At 38.6% G+C, this 16,245-nt stretch overlaps 1 protein-coding gene and 1 long non-coding RNA gene across 2 annotated transcripts in view; one reads left to right on the top strand and one right to left on the bottom strand.

Moving 5' to 3' along the window:
* Positions 1–16,245, top strand: part of Nkain3 (sodium/potassium transporting ATPase interacting 3) — a 588,474-nt gene that overhangs the window by 544,417 nt on the left and 27,812 nt on the right. The window contains exon 5 of the mRNA XM_076924094.1: positions 10,622–10,682. Within this exon, the coding sequence (XP_076780209.1) occupies positions 10,622–10,682 (61 nt within the window). The remainder of the gene's footprint in view (positions 1–10,621; positions 10,683–16,245) is intronic.
* LOC143438490 (uncharacterized) overlaps positions 1–16,245 on the bottom strand; it is a 176,750-nt gene that overhangs the window by 87,906 nt on the left and 72,599 nt on the right. Inside the window, exon 2 of the long non-coding RNA XR_013107287.1 lies at positions 388–460. This is a non-coding gene — a long non-coding RNA (uncharacterized LOC143438490). The remainder of the gene's footprint in view (positions 1–387; positions 461–16,245) is intronic.

Here is a 16,245-nt window from a genome sequence, read left to right on the forward strand (position 1 = left end):
CCTGCCCAGATATATTATATTGTTATCAGAAACAATAGCTACATATACATACTCTTCAGGGCTTCTCTACAGTTCTAATAACAAATGAGACAATTGCTCAGCTCAGCTCCCACCATTAAGGAAAGATGAGAGCCAGCTCACCAATAGGGACTATGTACTTTCAGAGTTGATTTGAGACTGTGAGGACCTGGACAGCGTTTTCAAAAGCCATGTCACTAAACTCATTGAACACTATTCTTTGCCATTGAGTTAAAACAGTGCCAACGTTTCTTCCCCCATAGTTTCTACCTTTTAAGTCCTAGCAGGAAGCCAAGCTCTGATTACTATTGAGCCAACCTCAATACCCTCTGCCCTCGACCAAGCTTGTCTTTACTGCTGGACACTTACCATCTGACAGAGAAAGAGAACTGAAGCCAGAAGGCAGCAGGCAGCCCACTGTTGGCTCTTGCATTTATAAGAGCTGAAATGAAAACAGAGCTAATTGTCACTCACAGTCATGTGTCCACAGGAGTATTTTAAACAAAAATCTGAAATTATCTAGATCATTTCACTGGGTTTTGGAGCAAAATAATGATAATTCAGAAAAATACAGTTGTAAATGGTTTGAAAACACCTCCTTTGGCTATCTGTTGGGAAGCTGAGAAATGGAATTATAAGTTTAAGATCAACATGGGTTATAAAACAAGATCCTGTCTCAAAAAAAATAAGTCATCAAATTCCCAAATGTCCTTTTGGAATGGTAACATTTTCATTACCCAAACTACATCTGGAGTCTAGCTTTTTGTGACAGTCTTCTCTTTGAGGGGAGTTTGGCACCAACTTGAGTGTGGCAGTCACTCTCCTTCCAGAAATCACAGCTGGCTTTTAAAGCAAATGAGGATTGCTGTTCTGTCTCTTGAAAGAGGCACATATCCCAATTTCCCAAAAGACAAGTTCCCAAAGTTACGAGGAAACCTCCCTGCCTCTATTCCATCATTACCAAACACATTATTTACAACAAAGGAATTGGACTTGAGGTCAAGATTGGCACATTGAATGACTTTGCCTCATTTTTGGACACAGTTACTATGTACATCTTGTGCCAAAGAGAGATTTAATCTACTCAACTTTAATAATACTGAATATGTTGGACAAAGACAGATACTAATATAGAAAGGGAAATATAGCCACATTATTCTGTCCTCTTAGTTTCAACAATGAGAATATAAGTATCATCAGGAAAAGAAGAAAATTCTACGTTCTTATGGATGGTTGGATGGTAATGGAACTTAAGATATTAACAATAAGTAGTCCTCATTGAGTTGAAAACATACACCATAAAACCAAAGGTAAAGTACAAGAACTCTGGGTCATCAGACAAAGCATCCTAAGGTTATCTCATGCATTTTACTTAAATTTTATACTTTTAATGCTTAAGGAAAATGCTTTTAGAGATTGAGACACTATTCTAAAATTATGACGTATAAAATGAATATTTAATGGTTCGGCTAGGCAGACAGCTCATGGTTCCACTGAAGAGTAACTACAAAAAACTGCACTATCTTCTTAGGCCATGTAGTACCCAGAAATGGGCACCTGCTTCAGCGGCAGATGAGGGTGTGGAGTGGAGGAAGAACTCCTCTGTGGCAAGCGATAAACAAAGTGTCCCATCTTGGGCACAAGGGCATCACTTCTTTCCTAAGAAGTTTGGGGACTAACCTCTGTGCCTCTGCTTTGAAATTAAATGTTTCCCCTAAGGCCTGAGGGTGTTCCAAAGTTGCCTTTCTGGTTTATAAGCCAGAGTCAGCTCTAAAGTTAGACTTAAGAACATCTTTAAGGAGTCTGGAGTACAAAAAGGGGGACAGAAGATCCAACAAGCAAGTCTGAGGTCAGTTCACTTTGAATGGTTGCACAGGGTCCTGTCACCCTGTCCCATAGAGATGTTTCTCACAGAAGTGTTTACTATGTACTCCTGGCTGGCCTAGAACTCCCTGTGTTGACCAGACTGCCCTCAAACTAAGAGATCAGCCTACCTTTGCCTAACTAGTGCTAGGATTACAGGCATGTGCCACCATGCCCAGTCTTCTCTAGATTTTATTCTAGTTTACTAGGCCAAACTCTTTTAATAGATAAGACATGAATGCACAGTTAGACATTTCTCCACACATCCCCATGCATAGTCAAGCTCAGACATTACCCACCCAATATGACACTGCTACAGAAATAATTCCCTAACTCTGAAATACATTTAGAGTTATCACCCAGAGTTTCAAAGTCCATTTTAGTTATACTTAGGATGTAAAATTGGTAGAGACTATATGAAATTTTCCTTGCTAGACACATTTATTTTTAAAACCCTACGTACAACTATCTACTTAAACAGGTACTGTTTGAGGGGGAAGAATCTAGACACTACACTTAACAGCATGGACTCAACCAGCACAATTAGAGGATGAACTGTCTGTGAGTTTAAGCAGCACTTGTGTCCTCTGTGATATTGCTAGGCTGTTTTGCACAGTGTCTGTACTACAAAAGCATATCATTAAAAGTCTCTTCTTCCTTGGTGAAAGCCAGCAAATCATTTGTTTTCCACTTGGAAGCTGTCTACAAGAATGTTCCCCTGACCTACACAAACGCAGAAAGGGTATATATAAATCCTCAGAGGCTGAATGAATTCAGTCCAATCCCTGCTGTGCCTTTTTATGGTCTTCATAGAGAGGACATCTGATTTCCATATTCGTTGATTTATTGGGAGTCTAGGTTCCAGGGGACCTCTTAGAAAGGAGCCAAATATCTATAGGTAAGTTCAGACTTCACTGAGGCTCCATAAATAGACATAACTCTCATTGTGGATTCTGAGAAGAACAGTATAAGCAGTTTGATTAAAAACAAATTGGTTCGTTAATATAAAGATGTACACTCTCTCCACTGATTTAAACAAACAGAAAGCCATTCACTCTCAAGACTTATTCCCCTGGGGTTTCTCTGATAGCAGGCTTGGTTGCACTGGGCATGTGGGAGAAAGCAGGTGGACTTGGTAGTAGTGGCTCAGAAAGGCCCTCTTGGGAACAGTAAAGAAAGAAATGTGTCCAGAAAGCAGTGTGAGATGAAACTGTCCATCTGCTGCCTGTCCTTTGGTATCTGAGATTTTTTTTGGTTTGCTTATTTTTATGTAAAACTCCTTAAAAGGAAAGGTAGACTTGATGACCAATCCGACACTGAAGGTGAATCATCAGATATGCTCAATCCCGATTCCTCAGGAAGAGAGGTCAAAGTTTCTCAAGTTACTGAATGAATAAAGGCAGTAACCCGGTATACAAGTGCAAGAGACTTACTCTGACTGGATGACATGGCTGGCGGCTTTAGCACTGCTGACACCAAAATTCCGAGTTTCCTTCACATTGTTTTGTGCAATGCAGGCTCCCCTCCCACATCCCATTCCGAAACTTTGATGAACACCTGCTTCTTGCAAGGTCAAGTACTGAGTATTAAAAAACAAAATCCCATATGGAGCTAAAGAAAGAAAATTCTATGGTAGAGCCTTGTGGTCTAGACATGAATAGATGGTGCAATCATTTTAAATGTGCCCCTGTGGAGGGTTTGTGAGCCTGAAGTAAAATTGAGAAAGACACAGACCTTCTCCCTGAGGGAACCAAGACAGGACTTTCAGAGGGGACAAACCAAACATCTGATCGATTCCCAATTGTGGAAAGTAATTAACCTCTTATAAAAAAAAAAATGGTGTTAAAACCACTTCTTAAGTCACTTGACTTCATTAAGTTTATTGAAGAGGGTAGTTTTATGCTGCCAGAATTTACAACAAAGAGAAGATAATTTTAAATTCTATATGGTAATAGATGGCTTTAATGGAAGAGACAAGAACTTGTTTTTAAAAGGACAGCCTCTTTTATAACTTTACTAAAATTAGAAATATAGGCCAGGTCTGTAGCTCCATGCCAAGCTCTAAACTAGCATTCATGAAGCTCTGTGTTCAATCTTTAGCACTTCAAGGAAAAACTCTTTGCCCAGGTAAAATGGTTTCTACCAATAATTTTAGCACTCTGTGACTGAAGCAATGGTTTGCCATGGATCTGAAGCTAGCTTGTGCTACAGTGTATCCCAGGCCAGCCTAGGTTACAGAGTGAGACCCTGTCTCAAATACTCAATATCACAAAGGATGAAATACTGAGGACTGTCACTCTTATGTTACTTATGTTGTATGTTTTTTTCTCTTGGCAAGAATACATTTGATTCCATTTCTTGTAGCTCAGCAGAGAGCCACAGAGACTATGTCAACTCTTATTCTAGGAAACTAAGAAGCACACAGCCAGCCAACTGCAATTTGGTGATTAACACGATGTCTAGACAGGCTCTTATGAGCATAACATTATTAATTAACCAGCAGTTTGGTTAATCACAATAGCAAGAGTAATTCCTGAAATAAATATTTTATTAATATGTTCATCAATAAAGCAAAAGTAAAAGGAAATATTTTAATTAATTCATTTGTAATAATATTGAGATTATGACTGGCAAATTTTGTTTGAGAGCCTGGAGAGTGAGCTCATGTTTCTAACATAGTAAATCTTCATCTTATTGTTTCTAATGGAACTGTATATTTCAATTTCCTGGCCAGAATTCCTTTTATGTCATCAATCTCGACTATATTAAGGTCCATTAGTGAACAATTGGCTCTGACAAACCTTCTGTTGATACACATTGTTCCTTCCTTTTAGAACTGTGCATTCTCTAATTCCCACTGATAAGAATATTTTTTTGCTAGATAAGTAGTATGCTGTCACTATGATTAAATATCTGATAATATTCTCTGTCAATCAAAACACATATTTGAAAAAAACATATAATATTTGAAAATGAAAAAAGTAAATACATTGACCAGCACATACACAGTACATATTTTCATGAAATACAGCTAATCTCATATTTTTCAGAATCCATACCCTTAAACCAGGGGGGAGAAATACAAGTTACATTGAATTTAATCTGAAAATATTAGCCCAAAGCCTGCTGTTTTGCCTTCACAGAGTACATGTATAATGAACTTCCGTGTTCCTCCTGACTTGTTTACTGCCATGGGCAATCCATCTATCCCCAAACTGTTTGTTCCATTTCAGCTTTACTTACTTGGAGAAGGAAATGAAGGCAATAAACCTCACATCTAATCTTTAATGTTAACCATCTGGTCAACATGTATTTTAAGGCTAGAAGAAGATTTGAACTGCAACCACATAAAAGTTTCCTGAAAAAAGTAAAAATTTATTTTATGCTATAAAAATCCCTTGGTGAACACATATTTGTATCTTTGAGCATATAAATGTATATTAAAATGATTTACCAATGAGCACTTAATACTTTCCAGACCAGTTCTGGCAGCTGGCAGGAAAACCAGAAGGCCAAGCTTGCACTGTTGCTCTGTCAGGGAGCAGGAGGTGGGGGGTGGGGTGGCTGTTCAAGGCAAAGTGGACTCCTGTTGAATCTGCAAGCTCGACTCCATCAAATTAACTTCACATATTGATATGTGAGAGCAGTGTTTTAGCAAGGCTGTTTGTTCCTAAGGGGCCTTCTCATCAATCCTCTGGCCTTTCTTCCTGTAAATGCCAATAGACCAACCAGTAAATGCTGATGGACTTACCAATAAATGTTGATGGATCCAGCTGTGCCAAATGGAATGAGCAACTTTAGAAAACACAAAAATATATGTTCTCTGTCAAAATGAACAGAAATGTGTGAACGCATACGCTAGATGTCCTGTTCAAAAGACATCCAAAAACAACAACAAAAAAATAGTGATAATCCTCTTTCCCTTAAGGCAATACGTAGGTGTGAATAAAGATCTTGCCTAATTTTCTTAATTACAACAATAGAAATTTATATGTACAACAATACATATAAATAATATGTACAATCATGATAGTCTCAGTCTTGCCTCAGAGCCCCTAATATAAACATTCCCACATATCATTGTCTGCCTCTCACTTATCAAGATGAGAAATGGTGATTATGTGTAAGAATTAACTGGCCTTAGTTTGATATAAAAATTAAAATATAAAATTATCATACAGTATAGAAGCCTTTAAAATAAAATTAGAAATGCTTGTCTAAATTTCCGTCTGTGTGTCATTAAACGCCAAAACTGGTCCAGATGGATTTCTCTCCAGGCCAGGACTATCTTTTCCTACACTGTTGTTGGAGACCCAAAGTGTCTGCTATTTATAGTCATGATGGATAGGAAGAAACCTACAGCCAATGTAGCTACACCTTGGTCTACCCCCTTATGGTTCCAAAGAAATCTAATCCATTAATGTTCATAGTATTGAACTCAGATTCCTTGAACCCATTAAACTATCTTTTCAAGCAAAAAGAATCTCTTCAAAGTTAGTTGCCAAAGCAGGCTGTCTTACTTGCTATTCTATTGCTATGAATAAGACACAATGATCAAGGCTACACTTAGAAAGCATTTAACTGGGTAATTGCTTACAGTTTTGTATGATTTGTTCATTGTCAGCATTGTAAGGAACATACCAGCACACAGGCCAGCATGACCCTGGGGCAGAGAGCATTACATCTTAGACCATAGGAGAAAGAGCGAGAGAAAGAGAGAGAGAGAGAGAGAGAGAGAGAGAGAGAGAGAGAGAGGCAGAGAAAGACAGAGACAGAGACAGACAGAGAGACAGAGACAAAGACAGAGAGAGGCAGAGAAAGACAGAGACATAGAGACACAGAGACAGAGAATGCTGGGGTTGCTGTAGAATCTTTGAAACCACAAAGCCCACTCACCCATAGTGACATACTTTCTCCAACAGGCCACACCTACTCCAACAAGATCATCCTGACTAATTCTTCTAATCCCATCAGACAGTTCTACTCCCTGGTGACTACCATTCAAATATGTGAACCTATGAGCTCCATTCTTATTCACAGCACCACACAGGCCAAACAGATACAAGAGGCAACCCAAGACATAATGCCTATATCCAAAGGATGCACAGATAATATATGCAACATGAGGATAACATGCTACATCATTTTTTGTATTTACTTTTATCTGAACCTACGAAAAGCTAGCTTCCAACAATATCTGACTTGTAGATTCCCAGGGGTGTCCTTACCAGGCAAATACATCAGGTAAAATGTGCCACTGAGACTCCAGCAATGCCCTAGAGAGTGTGGAGAGCAAGAGAGAGCAGGAGCCACAGAGTGACTAGATTTCCTATGGCAGTCATGCAGAACTAAGATTAGCTGGAATTCATGAAGGGTTCAGCACATTTACAAATTACATACTAAGTATAGCAAAGAAAAATTTCTTTCAGGTGACATCGATGCTTCTTCTACAACAATCTGTGGCTTATAAGTAAAAATGTGAATTATGTTTCTTGTTAAGTAAGAGTGCACATGCAGCATCTTCTTGGTTTAAGTGTGGTATCTGTCAGGCACAATACAAAATAAAAACCACACTATTCAAAATGAAAGATAGTACACACACATACCCAATTTGTAGTCATCAGTATAACCACTTAAAATGAGTGGTATTTAAAGCACTTAGGTTCTGCTCTTAGAGCATATATTTTAGAAAAGTTGAAAAGACATAAAATCATATGTAAAATGTGCAGATGCTTGTAGCTGCTTTCATCTCAGTATTACACAATGGTGTTTTCTGACAAGAATGAATGAGGAAGATGTGACTTCAGTATCATGATCCCAAACACTGACTTCAGAAAGTTATTCTCTCACACCATCTCCTAGAGCTATAGTTGTATGGTAAGCCAGGCCATGACTTAAAAGAAGTTCACAGACATGTAATGGATGTCCCTGGAGGGTTTCCACATCCCAACTCATGAAGCCTCTGGTGACATAACTACTCAACACAGTGGGGAATAAACTGAGTTTGCAGACGAAAGTAGGTGTGATGATAATCGGGTGGTGTCAACAATGGGGAGATTCTCCAAGGTTATCCAGGCAAGTTCAACATAATGACCGCACCAGGAAAAGCAGGACAAGGAGCAAAGCAGGGAAAACAACAGTGATAGCGCATGAGAAGAAATCTGTCTTGGGATTGTTAGCACTGAGCACAGAGAGGTGTTGCCACCAGCCATACCAAAGCTGTAAAAAAAAAAAAAAAAAGTTAAGACCTTCCAGAAGGACTACAATTCTGCTGATGTGTGATATTAGATCAGTGAAGGCTATTTCAGACTTCAGCAAGGAAAATCAATTTGTGTTATTAATGCCCATTTGTTATACCAGCAACATAAAACCAGTATAAGAGAGTTCCCAGTTTAAGCATAAGTATATGTTATATACTTATATAAAGTTGAAAACAGTTGCCTCTTTAGCTGTTGTGTTGAGTACACAATGTGTACTCCAAAACAGAGACACCAACAAGAGATAGGTACCTGTCCCTGTCCATTGGCAGATGCCTTCCAGTATATGATTTAGCAAGAAAACTATTCCAAGGCTGTGAAGACACAATTATTTTGTGAAGTTAAAAAAAAATAAACCCAATGAATTTAGCAAACATTTTAGACCATAAAACCTTACACACACACACACTCATAAAAAATAAATAAGTCTCAAAAATAACAAGTTACTGAGAATGTCAAATCCTTAAATGGACAAAGAAACTTTTTATATAATTCACATAACTATAACTAGTAAAGAATAAAAATGTATCAGATGAAGTAAAGGTGTTATAAGGTAAAGAGGTGTTTTATTTTCTGAATGTATACTTTCTAGGAACAATATTCTCTATCAATGATGGGTGAGATGAGTATTGTTAGTTATTACTGTGGGCAAATAAGAGATACTTCAGCTTATTTTTTATTGTTTGAATTAAATCATAATAATTATGTATTCTTACTACATTAAATATTCAAAATAAGCAAAAGGCCAGATTTTGAATGGTCTTACTACAGGGAAATAGAAAAAGGTTTCTAAATACCAAGTCAATAGTTATAAAAATAACAAAAGGAAGTGCCCAGTGGTGTTTTCCTATAGCAACTCTACCTCAGGAAGTAAAATACAGAAATAGAGACAAGTGCACAGAAAAGAATCAATATTATCATATTATTTATAATAAAAGTGACTTAATAATAGAATAGTGTGTATTAGAGTACACTCAAATGGTGCATATTTCTGTAGGCATGAGCGATTTAGTATTGACCTATGTCATGGGAGTGTCACTGTGACTTAGAGACTATGTGAAAGTGCCTTAGAGGAACCCCCAGCGAGTGGAGATCATAGTGCTTGCAGTGGCCACAGGTCATGTGTTTTTTTCTGTATGAAGCTGACTTCCTGCACAAGCTGGATTCAGTAGAAGCCAATTTAAAAGCAGTTCATTCTTCTACCACCACTTCAGGCACATTCAGAGACCCCATTTTATCTCACATTCTGGATCATATTTCAACCTGAGTTTACAGTTTTTGAGGGATCTCTTGTAGATATTAAATTATCTCAGCCAGGTTCATATGAACCCGCAGGCCTTCAACTTGAACCACATCTTATTATCCAGATCTTCATCATTAAGAAGGGACCATATAACTAGCTGCTTTCCTATGTATATTCTCTGTGTCTATCAGCATTACCACTTTCTGGCTGAACACTTAACACCCATACTCTTTGTACCCAGAATCCCAGCATCCTCCTCCTGACCACCTCAGTAGGAAGCCCCTCTGTAAGCACTTAATGGCCTCTTCCCTAACTTCTCACTAAGTCTCTTAGACCTCTTGACAGTTAACTCCATCATCCGGGATAGGATCATAAGCCTGGGCTAGGAATCACTGAGCGGTTGGATATCCCACAGGTATTCCTCTCAATAGGAAGCCTAGCCTTCAACCCTGGAGCTATCAGAACTTTTCCTTTTCAGTGTTGTTTTATAATGAGGATAGGGGGAAGGAACAAGCTTTGACCACACAGAAAAGGGCAAGATGGCTGACTACAACAGCTAGAGAGGCAGCTGTTTCTAACTCTATTGAAGAAGCCTAGTTTTAGATTAATTGAAGTTAAGTAACAGTATTAACCTCCAAAACCCTTTGTCCCCTGGCTGAAGGGGAGGGCAGGAAAAAACACAAGCATAAAAGGCTGCTCTATAATGTATGTGTTCTTTGGGGCACTCATCAAAGTACACATTTTCTTTCCTACTGCATTTCACCACTAACTAATCACCAACAAATTAATGTATTTTCTTATGATGTAATTAACAAAACAATTTAGCAGCCAGTAGAATTTACATTGTCACAACATTTTAAATTATTACGTAGATGATTGCTGTTTAATTTATGTGCAACATATTTTGAGTTCTTTTCTGCATGATAAATATTAAAATGGTTGGAGGAATAATGAATATAGTACAAATTGCTCTATAAATAGGAAAAAGCTAACATAGTATTGTATAATATAGTATAGTATGAGTAATTTGTAATGGTTTGTATATCTTAAATCAAAATATAAGTGAGGTATTCAAAAACTGTTTCTATTTCTTATTTATCTATAATTTTTAAGTAAGCTTAAAAATGAATAAAGGTAAATAACAGCTATTGTTTAGTCATAAAAGTTTATTCTACTACAATTTCATAGAAGTTATTGATATATTGGTACAAACTCTAAAATCATCTGCTTTTTTTCCCAGCTGGTTGGTTTTGTGTATGCCTGTTATGTGATCAGCATTTCCATGGAAGAAGAAGACACCTGTAAGTAGCATAATCATCCCCTGGGGTTCCTTCTGGGTAAGACACTGATCCCTAAAAGCCATTACAAGGCTAGGAAATCTTTCATATTGCCAATCGGAAATGAGAGGACTCAGCAGAGTAAAGTTCTAATAGAGGAAACAAACTCAACGTCACACCAGCTAGGCAGCACTATCCACTGACCATCACTTGAGTTCTCAGACATGGGCGACTCAGATGCTTTGCGGTCACAGCATGTTAGAGGCTCCAGCATGGGCGTAAGCAATATGCTGAGCAGATAGTTAGGAGTGATCCTATTCATCGCCAATTGGAAGCATGTTGGTGGGAAAACTTTGAAATTTAACTATAATATTAATACAATGTGTTGTGTGTGTAAGAGCCATATGTGTATGAACTAAACAACAAAATTACATAAGTGAAACAACAAAATTATAGTCTTTCATGTGGAACTCCTTAGGAAAAAATTGAAGAGATACTAAAAGTGACCGTGGGATGATGAGAAATTAAGTTGTCACTTAGCATCAAATAAAAGGCACATCATGCCTTGAGGTTCTGTTTTAGAGGCATATCCACACAGGTCAACAAATTCCACTTACCGAGCACCTGAAAATGTATAGGGCACTTTTCACACAACTCTCTGGTAAGATAATGGCAAATATTAACCAGTATTTAGAGTTGAATTGCTTCAGAAAGTCACATCTGCTCATTTCCACTGTTGTTCAGATTGTGTAAAGTAGAGTTTTTAAGAAAATGGGGTTGTATAGCTAACCTTTTTAATGGCCTTTCTAGAATACCGTTCCAAGGGGAATGAACTCCACCAAACACATGCAGCAGTGGTGCCCAATCCAAAATCCATGACAATGTGGTCTCATCTCAGTTAGCACAACAAAAATGATAGACAATCCTAGACCCTGAAACTAATGGTGTCAGCTGGTGAAAACAAGTAAACACTGGCAGCATGTCTAGTGTCTTCTTGGGATATTTTGCTTTTAATGTTAAATGGGAAAGAATTCCTGTCAACTTTAAAAGTGTAGCTAACATAACAACCTGTCTTATTTGGAGGACAGCTTCCAAGCTTCCAGGATGATGGCTTTAAAAGCTCATTGGTTTTGTAAACTGACAAAGCACAGAAGATAAGCATTGGATTCAAGCCCATGACAGAGAGAGAGAGAGAGAGAGAGAGAGAGAGAGAGAGAGACCACAATTCAGATAGCCAGGAACAATTGAGTTAGTATAAATATCAACTGGACTGAGACTGTAAAGAAGCTGAGATTTGGGCTAAATAAATACTTCAATTGTTGTCCTAAATTGTGAATACTTACACTTGCGTTACCCACAAAAGGGAGCTTTTTTTCTCTGTCTCCTCATTGAACTGTTCAGAAGTTCTCAGAAGATGTTAGTAGTCCACCCTGCCTCACTGAGGAGAAAAGGCACTCTAATCATTAGTCTTTTGTCTGACACAATAAATGTAGAAAATCATTTCCTTGAGGCTTATGTTTTTTAGTGAAATTGGAAACACAACGGCATGCAAAATACAATTCTCTCCTACACTGGGTAGAGATTCTTTTTGAAAACTAGCAAAGTTCCTTGAGAGCAGTGCTTCTCAACCTGTGGGTTGCAAGCCCTTTGGAGGTGAATGACTCTTTCACAGGGATTGCATATCAGATATTTTTCTAAAATTTATAACAGTAGCAAAATTACAGTGATGAAGTAGCCGTGAAATAATTTTATGTTTGGGATTCACCACAACATGAGGAACCATAATAAAGAATTTCGGCATTAGGAAGGTTGAGAACTACTCCTTTAGAGTAATAATGTCAGACGAGGGGGACTATATTGCTACTTGCACATACTGTAGTTTTATTGACTTTCATATTATTAATCAAATAAATCTTCTCTATAGAAATCTCTGAATCAGCTAACCTGATAACATCAAACTCAGACGGAAACAGCTGTTCACAGCTTAGTCTGTTAATGGTTTAATTCTAGTGTTTGTTATTAGGGTTATACATAAAGTTACTCAGCAACATCTGGATGTTGTTGTGCTGCTATATATTCTAACAATACTTGAAGTCAAAAAGAGCCTAAGATGCTCAAAACAAAGTCTTTATGCCCAACATAAAAGGATCATCTGCCAGAAGAAGGATGGCCTTACAAAAGAAATTGCAAGCCTTAGAGCCTGGAAGTCCTCACAACAACTTTTCTGTTTTTACTACAAGAAGAATCAGAAGAACAGGGGTAAATAAATTGTCCCAGACCCTTCAGCAGCAGATGTGAGTAAAGAGCAATGTCTCTGGACAGTTTTCATGATGTCACAGGCTATCATAAATGCTGCCAACGCTTTGCAGAACTCTAGGCCCCATGGTGGAATGCTCTTTGGATATGATATTGCCAGCCCACAGCTGAAGCAAACTACACTTTCTTTGAGTTTCTTTTCAAAATGTAAACATAAAATAAGGAAAAAAAATACTAATTTTACAACATATCTAAGTATGCATCTAGAAAGCTTATTCTAAAAGGCAACTTCAAAACCAGCCTCATGCCATGGCATCTTGGCCAATATCCTGTCATTTATCTTGATGCCTACTCAAACTAAGGAAATCTCCACTTATTCAAAATAGAATAAAGCCTCGTTCTTGGACTAAAAAATGCCAGTAAGGAAAAATCAGTAAAGCTTCACATCCCTCCTCTGCACTGTTCACATGGTCTTTGGAGCTGATATTTCAGATAGACATTACAAAATGGTAACAAATGTTTAGAGAAACATTGATTTCCAACCACTCATCTTCCCAGTTGCCTCTTTGCCTCTTTACTTATTGTTTCTTGTAAAGATTATAAGCATAGATTAAAGACAACGAGATAAAACCTGGCAGAGCAATGGGTCGTATCTCTGGTTGAGACCTGTCATCATAAAACCCAGCTGACGTCTGCTTTGTGAGTCTTCTGCCAAAGTGAACTGCCAATTTGTTACTATATTGTCAGACCTACCAAACCTGTGGAGATAAGGCAAACTATGTTGAAAAGTAGTCATTAGTGTATAAAAGTATTGCCAGGAGTTTCTGGGGCATCTATTCTAGTCTTGCTTCTCATCTTGACTTCCAAATTGTACATGGCATATTGATTTGGGCAATTGCCATATATCAGGCATCTGTGGATAGCAACCTCAATCATCCCACCTGAGGGAAGGATGGGCAGCTTAAGAAGGGCCTGATCTGCAGTGCAAAGGCGGAGGGAGAAAACAGGATCTGGCAGAGCTTCTCAGGAGACAGCTGTATCAGGTGCCTGTCAGCAGGCAGTTTCTTAGGTCATGGTATTACCATGGAAACCTCATTTCCCAACACAGTTGGCATTCTTCACAATATACAATTTCGTGGCTTCTTTCCCAGAAAATGTGAGCAAATATCTATTAGCTCCAGATGCAGTAGTGATGGCAGAATACGGAACTGGCTCTACCCACATCTGGCTTAATGAAACCGTGAGTGTATTGGAGTTCTTTGAGGTGTACAGGGAAGGAGTGACTTACAGGAACATAGGTGACTTAAAGGCAGCTGCGTAAATGAAAAGCTCACCACAGCATAGGTGACAACCTTTAAAGCTGCTTCCTTAGAGATCATGTTTGGCAGCAGTGTTGAGATACACAGGCCATTCTTAAATTGATGGGGAAAGATAGAAAAAAACCACTGTCCAGATAGTATAGAATAGAAGATGAGGAACTTGTAGCTCAGATGTGGATAGAAAAGAGTGGAATAACACATGACAAACTGTCCACATCCTGTAGCACCTGGAATTCATAACATGAAGAAATTCACTGTAAGGTTATTAGTGAAAGAATTTAACAGGATCAAGTGTCAGTATTCTGCCCATTTCCCTGTATTTCTATTTTGGATCTGAATTCAATAACCCTAATCCCAACTCCTATCTCATCTCCGATGAGTAACCCAGCTTTGCCAGCCTCACTGTTGGTATGAGGAGGGTTCTTTAGTTGCCAGGGCAGGGAAGTGAGCCTTGAAGGGATGAGAATGAAAACTCAGTACAGAGTGACTTTGTCAACCTGGATCAGTCTTCCAGGAGGCTAATTCCAGGTGGTTCATTATCAGCATATTTAAAACACATTATAATTTGGGAAAGGTTTCCAGGCAACAACCAGTACAATCAGTCCAACTCCAGGTGCACAATAAAGCTTAATGTGTGACTATATAGCAACTATTTTATAAAGTACAAGTGGGAGTTGGAGAGATGGCTCAGTGGTTAAGAGCACAGACTGCTCTTCCATATTCCTAGAAACTACATCACGGCTCACAGCCATATGTAATGGGATCCAATGCCCTTTTCTGGTGTGTTTGAAGACACCTACAGTGTACTTATATAAGTAAACTAAATAAATATTAAAACAAAACAAACAAACAAAGAACAAGTGACCTTGAGGATGAGTGGATGAGTTCTATAGCTAAAAAGTTTAGAATCTAATGTGGTCTCTGACCGACAGCATAGAGGTCAACGGGCCATAAAATACATGTGACATTTCCCCTAATGATGGGTAACAGTCTAGGCAGGGAAGAATATGATATAATTATTCTGAGAATCTAAGTGAGATATGCTTCTATGGCAAAAGGCATGTGACATCTACTTCCACTTTAGCAACAATGTCACCAACAATTCCAACCGCAGTTTTCTGGATGGAATTCGGGTATTTGATTTTTATCTCATCTGAGAGGACACCCCTATGTGATTAACATTCCTGGTTCTCTTAGTGCTTCTCCATGAGTTGAAGGACCCCTGTGCCCTCAACATTAGTATACTGAGCCCTCCTTTCTGTTTTGGCCTTTAGCTTGGTAGTATTGCTGACAGCGGCATCTGCCATGATGAAGACTCCCAGTGTTCTTTGAGAGCCAGCCACCCGCCATACCATCCTTTCGCCTGTTTCTAGTTAGACTCTTCTCCAGATCCCATATAAACTAATATTTCAGTTAACTGCACCTTAGAGAACCCTACATTTCAGAGATATTAGCATTCCCAACCCTGCTTAAAGATGATTGACTCAAAGTGATAATGGGAGAGATGGTTCTTTCTCTTCTTTCAAGTGCCTTTATCAAGACTTTCACAGAGGGTTGGAGAGGCGCCCCCTGGGTTAAAATACTTGCCAAGCAAGCATGCAGGTCTAAAGTTCAGATCCCACTACCCATGAAAAATGCCAGGTAAAGATCCAACACTGGGTGTGTGGGGGGTGCATGTAGACAGTAGGATCGCTGAACCTTGCTGGCTCCAGTCTAGTTCCACATTCAGTGAGAACCTGTCTCAAGAGAATAATACAGAGGGCAAGAGAGCACAACACACAACATCTTCCTCTGGCCTCCACACCTGTGTACACAGGTATACACACCTGCATATACATCTGTGCATCTGGGACACCTACACAAAAACTATCCATAACTACAACCTTCTTGACATAGAAAAGGAAGATTCATTCCACATTGTGGGTTTTGTAGCTTTTATCTCTATGCCTCCAACACATAAAGATCTGTTGCTCCTTTTACTATTCTTACCTCTCCTCCTTCAGCCACTGTCT

This window comes from Arvicanthis niloticus, chromosome 25, assembly GCF_011762505.2.
Source record: "Arvicanthis niloticus isolate mArvNil1 chromosome 25, mArvNil1.pat.X, whole genome shotgun sequence".
NCBI lineage: Eukaryota > Metazoa > Chordata > Mammalia > Rodentia > Muridae > Arvicanthis > Arvicanthis niloticus.